This window comes from Corapipo altera, unplaced genomic scaffold, assembly GCF_003945725.1.
Source record: "Corapipo altera isolate COAL_440 unplaced genomic scaffold, ASM394572v1 112, whole genome shotgun sequence".
Taxonomy (NCBI): domain Eukaryota; kingdom Metazoa; phylum Chordata; class Aves; order Passeriformes; family Pipridae; genus Corapipo; species Corapipo altera.
The window spans coordinates 4,465,507-4,476,045 of NW_020884899.1; the positions used below are offsets into that span (position 1 = coordinate 4,465,507).

Genomic DNA, 10,539 nt, shown 5'->3' on the forward strand with positions numbered 1-10,539 from the left:
CCACTGGCGGCCCTCCACAGACACCCCCGGGGATGGGCATCCCCCTCTAAGCGCCCCCAAGGGTAGGCAGCCACCCCACAGGTTTTCCCACAAGGATGGGCACCCCCACAAGTGCTGTCCAACTCCCACAGCTACCCTGCAAGGGTAGGCAGCCTTCTGGAGCTGGGCAAGCCCCGAGGGATGGGCATCCCTCCCAAGGGTGGCCCAAGTAGGGTGTTGTGCCCATAGCCTGTCCCCGAGGATGGGCACCCCTCACAGCCACCCTCCTTTGTCCAGGCATTCCCCCATGACTCCCTCACCCCAGTGTGGGGCAGACCTCCTCCTATAGCCACCCCAAGGGCCAGGTATCCCCTCCAGGGCCAGGCATCTTCCCAAAGCTACTTCCTCAAGAATAAGGCAGCCCTCCTAAAGGATGGATATCCCACTACGTCCACCACCCAAGGGCTTGGCAGCCTCCACATAGACATTCCACGAGGTAGGCAACACCCTCCCAGAGTCTGTGCATCTCCCCTGTAGCCATTCCAAGGGATGGGTATCCCTCTTTCAAGGCCTGGATGTCCTTCCACAAAGGACCAGGTATCCCCACCAATGCCTTTTCCCAAGAACAAATCACCCTCTCACCATGAGCAGGGTGTTCACCCGCCCCTGCCGGCTGCCCTCACCAAAGGCCAGATTTTCCCCCAGGGCCATAAGAGGGGCAGGAAGACACCCCACTCTTTGGGTGTGCCCGCAAGCACTGCCCCATCCCCTGCCATGGGGAGCCAAGCCCAACAATCCAGAGGTGGAGGCAGAAGGGGCACAGAAATCCCATTCACGGGACAGAGGCTGGGCAAAAGGGCAAGGCGTGAATGCCACCGACAGTGTCTGGAATTGTTTCTCTGCTCATTTCACACCCTTTTCAGGTCTTTGTTGGACAGACCTGGTGCCGCTCCCACCAGGAATAGCACCCCAAGTTGCTGCTGAAGCATCCAGGGAACCCATATGGAGCAGCAACCACCCCCATCCGCACTGCCCACCTCACTCCTTTGGAGTGATGATAATGCTCACCGTGGTGTCTCCTTACTGGCCAAAAATGGGGGAAACACTGGTAAATAAACGTGGGTCAGTTCCTCCATGTCCCCTGGCCACAGGCCCCGCCAGCCAGGCCTGCTGCTGCCGAGCTCTCCTGGGCCTTAGCGGAACGTAAAGGGTTTCTCCCTCGTCCAGCGATAGGCCTGTAGCATCTGGCGTGTCCCCAAATACAGAAGGGAAACAGCTATTCAGCACTTCTGCTGCCTGATTGCTATTAACAGCTCCACCATTCCCTTTCCCGATGGACCCACACTACCGCTGGGCAGCTGCGGCTTTTTATCAACTTAATTTTCAAAAGTAAGTTGTTCTCCTCCTCTCCAGCACTGCTGGTTCCCCCTACCCACATTCTCCATCAGCTCCCTATCTGTCATCATTTGTTTCCACCTGGGGCTCTCCCACTACTGCCCTGCAGACTGGGAAGTGTCATCAATGTCCTCTGAAAGCTCATGGGATGGACCACGGAGACCTGCTCAGTGTCTGACGGGGCCTGGGGATGAGCTGGATTTGCCCCATCCCAAGGCAACAAGGACTTGCCTGGGACCTGGGTTCCCGGTGCTGCAGGACCAGCTTCCACGACCACATCCTGGCTCACTCATGCTGGCACCAGGCTCCTGTGCCAAAGGAGCACCACACAGGACAAGATCACCCCTGGCACCCCCGCCTGCTCTGCACCGTGCACCCCTGTTCCTCTGCCCACCTGCTGCCCCCGTGGTCCCCAGGGACCAGCTGCCCCCCAGGACCTGCTGCCCTGGCAGCAGCTGGCACTGTCACGGCACAGTGACCTGCACCCCAAGCGAGAGGCTGTAGGGCTCGGCAGGAGGGTAGCCAGTTTGGGGATCCCAAGCTTTGCGGAGGGGGGTGAAAATACCAGTGACAGGGTCAGATCCTGCCGCGCCAACAAGGATTGAAAATCCAGCTGGAAAATGCCTGCGGGCAGGATGGGGCTCAGCCTGCCCTGACTTGACGCCACAGAGATGGGCTTTGGGTCTCCCTGCAGGGCACTTATTTCCCTTGGAGCCACTTGAAGGGAACTGGGAGCCCTGAAGGCCACTGGCCTTGGGGGAGCAGGATGGGGAGCAGGGGATCATCTCGCACACAGGGAGACTTCGTTTGCTGCTTCTTGCTGACCGGCTGTTTTATATCAAGGCGGGAGGGGGGATTTGCTGTTCTAGATGGTATTTTAATGGGCAGGCAGGCAGCTGGAGCCTGGGAGAAGCCTGCTTTACATTGTTTGGGGTTGTAACAAATAAATTCAATTAAAGGCAAATGGCTCCGCACAGCCCCCACCCTGCGCAGTGTCTCTGTGGCACTGGTGGCTGTGGGAGCCGTGGGTGCCAGGCGGGAGCCCCACGCTGGGGCCACCCTGGGGCTCTGCCCACCCTTGCCCCTCGTCCCCGCCACAGGGAGATGCCGGGGTGAGCTGGTGGGATGCGGTGGGAGCTGGGAAGCACAGGGCACCGCACCCACAGAGAACCCACAGAGAGGATGGCATGTCCAGGGAGTCCACCCTGTCCCCACACTGCACGTCCCACCCCGTAGAGCAAAGGGGATGGGAAAATCCCCGCGGCAGGAGCCCTGCCACAGCGGGCACTCCTCAGGAAGGGCAGCCCAGGACAACGGCCTCGGCGGGCAGAGGCATCCTCTGGGCAAGCAGAGACTGGGCAGGGGCTGGGGTGTGGAACTGGGCTTTGCACGGCCACCATGCAGCCCCAGAGCCCCGTGGCCGGGGGGAGAAGCAGAGGGGACTTGGCAGGGACATGCCAGAGCCTCTGCACGTTGTAAACAGCCGCCGCCGCAGCAGCAACTCCTCTGCCGGGAGCCAGCGCCGGGCGTTAGTTGGAAACCAGATGGTGTTCTCCCAACCACCAGCACAGCCCGCTGGCCACGGCCTGGAGCCAGGCACAGGCTCTCAGGGACCCCAGAGCTGCACAGAACCCAGTGCTGGGACCCCATTGGGGTGGCTGGAGAGCTGGGGGTGCCTGGACGGCCCCACAGAGGGACAGGGTGTGTCAATGTGCCCCCTGCCCCATTGCTTCCTCAGCCAGTACCGGGTGCTTCCCAAGGAATGCTATGTCCCAAGAGATGAAGAAGAGAGGCAGCATCCACCAGAGGGGATTAGAGATAGAGCATTAACATCCCTTCAATGCCCCCCCCCCCCATCTCTTGTGTGCCACACTGTACCCCAGTTTCCCTGTGCCTTTCTAACAGCAGGGAACAACCAATAGCTGGTTCCCAAGTCAGACTCCACCTCGGCCCCCAGATAGGGATGAGACAGCAGAGGAGGGATAAAGCCCCATCTTGGAGGTCAGGGAAAGCCTAAACAGTCCCTGCCATGTCACACCTGGGGTAACTCTCCATGGAAAATGCAAACAGGATACGGACAGCGAGCCTCTGTCCCAGCACAACCAGCAGGACCTGGGGGTCTGGGCTCTTCCTCACTCCCCAGCAATCTTGGGGCCAGGTGCACTGAGAGGGCACAGTGGACTCATCCCAGCCCTGGGATTCTGGGGGGGTCTGCAGTAAGAAGACAAACAGCCGGGGCTGGGGAGGGGCTGGGGGGAAGGATGGCATCCCCGGTAGCCGTGGCGGGGGTCCTGTGGTGTTTACAGAGCTTAAAACCAGCCTAAGCCCCGCAAGGCCACAGCGCACAATAGCGTGTGGACGTGGTGACACCGGCCGTCCCCACACCACCTTGGAAGACAGAGAGCCCTGCCACCCACCGCCAGCACCGGGATTAATTATGATAATGTAGTTCTTTCCCCCTTTGTCACCCTAATGAATGGGCCCCTTTAGGATTTTAAGGCCTTTGTTTGGTGCCTCTTTACTGCGGTATTGTAGGATGGGGACTAGCAGGTGGCAGGTCCCCAAACAGCCCCTTTTGTCTCCTTTGGGGGCTGTTTTGTGGTGGGGTTGGGGAGGGGGATGCGAGGATGCAGGAGTGGGGGTGTGCTGCACAGGAGCTCCTGGACGGAACCATAGCACTTGCCTCATGGCTGTGGGGCTGTGGCACCCCACGCTGTGCATTGTGGCACCGCAGACCACTGGCCCTGGCCGTGCCCTGAGCCACCCATGCCCTGGCCTGCTTGGTGGGCAGATGCTGGGAGCCACCGGCTGAGCCCCTGCCTTGATCTTTTACTGCCTGGGCAAATCAATTACCCAGCAGAAAAGTCCCTAAATCCCACCATAAAACCCGTTTAGCAGCCGCCGTGGTGCTCACCAGGCCCTGGGCAAACCTCACCCACTGCTGGCACGAAGCTGGAGCGATTTGCAGCAGGAAGAGTGGGTAACTGCTCTGGGGAAGGTCGGGCCACAGCTGCAGCTGCACAGCATCTCCCCGCTCCCAGGAGGTGGATGGGGGCTTCCTGAGAGTCCTGGCTGTGCTCAGATCCTCCCCAAACCCCCAGAACTCTGTGCCCTTCTGCACCATCCCGTCCCCTACTGCATCCCATGAGCAGGGGAGCAGCTGGGGATGTCACAGCACCGGGCATGACACTGGGGACCAGGGGCAGACAGATGAGGTGGCACAGAGGCACAGAGAACAGGGACAAGACAGGGCACGGAGACACCCAGATGGCAATGCCCTGTGCCACCATGGGTCCATGGGCTTTGTGGCAGGATATTGGCCGTGACCAGCAATGAGCCCAGTGCCACCAGGGTGGGGATGATGGAGCCTTGGTTCCTCTCATGCAGACACATAGGAACATCTTTAATACCATGGGGACAATACCAGCATAGGGACCACATCAGCACAGGTCTGAGGGGCCTGGGGATGGTCAGTGTCTCACTGATTGCAGACTGGGCTGGGTGATTCTTTCAGGATGCCCAGGAGCACCAGGGACACTGGATGGTCTGCCTGGGGGCATTGCCAGGTGCCAGGCACTGGGGATCCCTCTGCTCCACTGTACCTTCCCCAAGCCACAGGGGGACTCTGACTGCCGTGTCCCCCCGGCTGTGCAAGATAGAGGGGCTCTATGAGGAGGGGGCAGATCCTGGCCAGGCAGTGCCGGGGGCTGCAAACTGGTGAGCAGCGGGGTGGTAAAACGGTGACAAGTAATTGGTGTCCCGGCTAGTCCTTTCATGCTGACGCCGTTTTATGGGTGAGGAAATTGCTTGTGAGTCAGGAACACAGGAGACAAATTTAGGAAGTGCTCTCTGAATGTGCCGGGGTCAGGCGCCGAGGCCGAGTGCTTGAAACCTGGGTGGCCTCGCCGCTCGCCCCGCGTCCCCCCGCCTCCCCGCCCCGGCTCCTCGGCATGGGAAAGCAGACCTTTTATCTTATCACTGCTCTTCCGCCGCCCCGGCCTCCCCCGCACGGCCCCCTCCCGGCACAGCCGCTCGCGCCGCAGACACAATGCGCGGCCAAACCCGCACCCGTGACCCTCCGGGAGCGCCTGGCACAGGGGGCTGCTCCCACCCGCCTGCCAGGGGGCCCGGGATCCTCTGCATCACCCCGCGGTCCCACGGCACCTTGCTGGCCGGAGGGTTGGCACAAAGAAGCACCGTCCCCCCGCTGGGGAACCAGTCCTGGCACGAGCTGCTGTGGCACCAGGGACGTGGCGACGGGGAAATGCTGGTGCAGAGGTGTCCACGTGCCACGGGATGGCTGGTCCCCATCCCGCTGGCAAAGGCGCTGGAACAGGCAAGACCCCTGTGCTGCAAGTGCTGCCCCTCACATCAGCCTTCCCCACGTCCCCCCGCGTGCTGGGAAGCAGATACTCCCTTTTTCACCCTCTTAACTGGGAGGAAGGGCCGCAGGTCCGCTAAGATGCACCCGAATACGGCTGCCGGCTACCTTGAGCACGCAGCCCCCATCCCTGGCCGCGGCCGAGCGCGCCGCATCGGGCGGTTTGGATGTATTTTTCTTGATCGCTGGCCAAGCGCTCTCTCCTGCAAAGCAGCATGTTTCTCATTTTCTGTAGGTTTAACTCCAAATTAATTTGTAAGTGATCTAGGTTTCTTGTTCCCCGAAAGATACCTAATAGCGGGGGGAGAGCTCCTGCCAACCGAAACGTCTCAGCGGGGTAAAGGAAAAGCAGGAAAAAGAATCCCAGGAACTGTGACCCCTGGTGGGTATTTAACAAGGTGTCAGGGCAAGGGATTTTCGGAGCCAACTAAGTGGATGTGACACCGGCCCCGCGGGTCGGGACGGGGTGTGGGGATGCTCCCGCCGCGGCAGAGTTTGCTGCTGCCAGATCTCATCCTGATCCAGCCCTTGCGGGCAGCAGGAGCAGGGAGGGATGCTCAGTTCCCTGTTCCCTGCACTGGCGGGTGCTGTGAGCCCCGGGGTGCGAGAAAAGCGGGGGGGGGACGGACAGGAGATGCTTGGGGACGGGGCGAGCCATCCCCAGCACGAGCCGGTGGAGGTGCCCTCGCTGGGGGACCAAGGGAGCGTATCCATGCTGGACAAGGGCTGCGGAAGCGCTGGCGCCTGCAGGGAGGCAGGGGAGGCCCCACAGGGTGGTGGTCCCCCGGGGCCGGTGGGTGGTGGGAGGGGGCCAGCGAGCCCGCCGGGCGCCCCTGCCGCATGGGAAGCGGGCACGGTTTAATTGGGCGGGCGGCCGCTCGGCGGGGCCGGCTGCTGGCAGGCGGACACAAGATCTTTTGTCTCCGCTCTCGCTCCCGGCACCGGCTGGGGCTGGCAGGGCCCGGAGCGGTGCAGCCACTGAGAGCCGAGCTCGCCACCGGGGCAAGCAGCCAAACCCACCCCGGCTCCTCGGGCTGTCACAGGCCTTCCCTGCACGCGAGGAAGCGTCCAGGTGGCCGGCGGGGCTTCCTGGTTGATTAGGGATTAGGAAACGTGCGGCAATCTCCGGCGAAGAGCCCGGCAGCCCTCCCCGTGCCCCTTTCTTGCCAGGAGAGCTTGCAGGAATGGGAGACACCCCTGACTTCCTACTGACTGGGCTCCCCAGCTGCATGGCCAGGGTCCTGGGGCAGCAGGGATGTGAGAGCACTCTGGCACTTGCTCTCCAAGGTGGGATCTGCAAGACGGTGCCAAGGAGGGATCTGTAGCGAGCGCAGCTGCTGCTTTTGAGTCCTGGCTCCTCTTGCATCCCTCCTGTCCCTCAGCTCCACTAAGGTACCTTCTGCAGAGTGGGGCCACCAGCCAGAGGCTGTACCTCTCCTTCCTTTCCCAGCATCCTCCAGGTATGGTGGCTCTCCAACCCAACAGAGAACATCTGTGAGAATGGATGATAACAGGTGGCTGGGGAACAAGGAGCTGACTCCCACCATGTGCATCCTTCACCTGCCCAGTCTCCCAGAGGCATCCCCAGGAGCCTCCTCTGCCAGACCTCTCTTGCCACAGGGGGAACATGGGCTATGAAGGTTGGAAAGGACATTGTGGTGGGAGCAGGAGTGATCCCCTGGTGATGGTCTGGCCACCATCCTGAGCAGACCATCCCTCCTTGCAGAACACTCCCAGCCCCTTGTGCAGCGGAAGCAGGGTTGGGGCGGCCGGGTGTGTCAAAGCCAGCTGTGGATCAGTGGTGGCTGCGAGCAGAGCGCAGCCAAATCCCTTCTTCCCAGCATCCGGCACCAACCGCCCCCTTTGCAGAAAGGCCCAAGTGGGGGAAGATGTTGCTGTTGCTCAATGACCATGTGAGGGCCCAGGTCCCGGCTCCTTCCCGGCATCGCTGGGAATGGCTGGGTGATGTGGCTGAGCATTGCTGACCCAAAGGACAGGCACCATCATCACTGCGGTGAGGGAGCTCTCATGGGTGCACAGTCTGGCCAAGTTTGGCTCCTCGAGTCTCCCAACCCATCGCTGGGAGATTCACGGCTTTCCTTGCCTGGGAGCACCGCTGGGGAATCCTGGTGCTAGGGTGGAAATCAGAGGGAAGGGGCTGTGGGGCTGTTACCCATTGACCATCTCAGATGTGCCTGTCACTGCTGGTCAGTTGTTCCTCACTGTCCCCTCCAATTCTCCCAGTGCTGGGAGGCAGCTGCATCCCGGGCCTGGGTGCAGGTGTTCGCACCAGAGACCACGGTCCCGGGGAACAGTGGTTGGTCGCTGCCACCTTCCCTGCCTGGGGCAACCCGCATCCTGCCACGGGGTTAAACTCCCCAAGGAAAGGAGGGAGTAAGATAGGAAAAACAATCACAAGAATTTGTTTCATGCTGCCTGGATCCCTCCCCGCACGCAGCAGTGTTTTTGGACGGCCAATTTATAATCAGCAGTGTGGAATGTTGTAAATTAAATATTTTTAAACAACTTTGCTCTCTCTCTGGTTAAACATTTCAGAGATCGCTCTTTCTTGTCTGTCTCTTGCTGGGTGGTCCCTCCATTCGCCCGTACATCTTCCTCAAACACAATTAACCATTTAGATGTTGCACAAAGGAATAGCTTATGCATACAACACCAGTCGCTCGCTGCTCCAGCGCTGGGGGAGGGAGGCAAATAAGAAGGCAGCTTCTTTTATTTTCTACTAAAAACAAAAACAAGAAAATCCCTTTTTCCTTCCCAAACTATCCCATTTTGCCTTGAATTGTAAAGGCACTGATCCAAGCTCATCAGCTGTCTTGGTCCTCAGTCCAACAATCCCCTTGCATCCCCCCTGCCCTGAAATTCAACATTAGCATTTTAAAAGCCTAAAACATACAAGTTTATTTAGACTCAAGCTCTCCCAAGCTCTTGCTTTCCATATTTATATACACATGTATTTTAACGTATATAAAATGTCTGTCTATAGGGCCTGGAAGGAAGTTCCCGTCTGCTGGCCCGTCTGGGAGGCACAGGCGCGGCTGTGGACCTTGGCTCCTGGGAGATGGAGTGAAAACCGACAGGATCCAGAAATCAGCTCCCTGGCTGAGAGGGAGCAAGCCTCGGTGGGCAGGCTGCTGCAGAGGTGCTGGTGGGTGTGCTGGGTGCTGGACGTCGGCGAGTGAAACTCCCCATCCCCAAATTAAGTCTGCAGGTTGCCAGTGAGAAGGGCCCTGTGCTCTGCGCTCCCCCATGGCACCAGGAGGGGCTGGGTTGGGGCATGGTGAGCAGCTTGCAATGTCAAGGGACCCGGCCCCAATTGCCTGCTGCAATAATCAGTCCTTTCAAACGGGTGACCAAAGGCTGTGTGTGATGGGAGGATGGCACTGCAGTGTCCTGGGACTGGGTTACACCGTGCACTGTGCAGCGTGTGGCTGTCACACCACTGCTGCCTGCACAGGGGATTCCCTGCGAGATCCAAGTGAGGCTTGATCACTCTGCCCCTTGCAAGACACCGGGGCAGGGACCAGAGCAGCCGCTGGCCCTCACTGGGCACTTGGGCCAGTGTGGAGGCACCAAGGTACTTCCTGAATGCAATCACCTCCCCAGACCTCTGGGGTTTTATTAGGAAAATTCTGGTCTCTGGACCAGCAAAGTCCGAAGGATGGGCAGGGGCACAGTGAAAATCACTCTTTCCAGTCAGCCAGAGGAAGGACGGTGGGGTGCAGAAGCCAGCAAGGAAGCCAGCAGGAGCAATAGGGCTCTGCACGATCAACCTTGGAGACCAGAGGCAGTAAAAGACTGGTGAGTCCTCATGATCCCAGCTCTGAGAGGTTCAGAAGAATTCTACTGCTAGGGCTGCACACACAGCCTCAGCTGGATAGGGGATGGGGGAGCCAGACCTGCACACCTGGAGCATTCTCCAGTCATAATCCTGAGCTAGAAGGTTGGTATATTTATGCTGCTAATAGAGGTTAGCTGTAAGAAAACCAGGCTGGTGCTGCTCTCCCTTTCTTGCCCACAAGCCAAAAAATTGTCCTAAAAGTGAGATCAGAGCTGGGTGCAAAGGTTCTGTGTCCCTTTGAACACCACTGGGGTGGGAAGCCCACTGTCCCTGGGAATGGCTGGCTGTTTGCTTTCGCCTTGCGTGGCTCCGCTCCAAGACTGCCAGGAAGATGGGAGCCATCCGCTTCAGTTTGACTGCAGAAGGGATCAGATGAGCTGCTGCTTCCTGAGAGATCCCAACAGTCACCTACAAAAGCAAACATGAACGGCCAAGGGAGGTGAGCCACAGCTCTGGGTGTCTGTAACTGCCCAACAAATGCTCTTCCCAAATCTCCGTCTAGTAAATGGACTTGGCTGCAAACATCCTGGCAAGGACCTGGCTGCAGAGCTGCTGCTGGAGATACCCAGCTCTCTTGGGAGTCAGGGTGAGGGGGCAGACTTTCAGGTTTTCATGTCATGGTGTGCTCTGGGTGCAGGATGCATGGGAAGAAGTGTGGCCAGGTGTGCACACCCACTGCTGCTGGGCTCTGCACCCACACCGACCCTGCTGCCCTGGTCACAGGGAAAGCCTTTTGGGATCTGCTGGCAGGACACCACTCAGGGAAAACCACAGGCCAGCAGTGCTGCCGGCTGGGTACCCCACTGGGCATCACTGCAAACCTCTGCTCTACCCCATGCAGATGCAGCACGTGACAAGCCCCTGCAAGAACCTTCTCACAGCAACCCTGGCTGTACATCTGCCAAGGAAATGCCCAGGACAAGTC

At 59.5% G+C, this 10,539-nt stretch overlaps 1 protein-coding gene across 1 annotated transcript in view; it reads right to left on the reverse strand.

Annotated features, from left to right (window-relative positions):
• Nucleotides 1-690, reverse strand: part of PTCH2 (patched 2) — a 22,397-nt gene extending 21,707 nt beyond the window's left edge. The window contains exon 1 of the mRNA XM_027648860.1: nucleotides 622-690. Coding sequence (XP_027504661.1) covers nucleotides 622-690 — 69 coding nt within the window. The remainder of the gene's footprint in view (nucleotides 1-621) is intronic.
• Nucleotides 691-10,539: the final 9,849 nt, after the last annotated feature.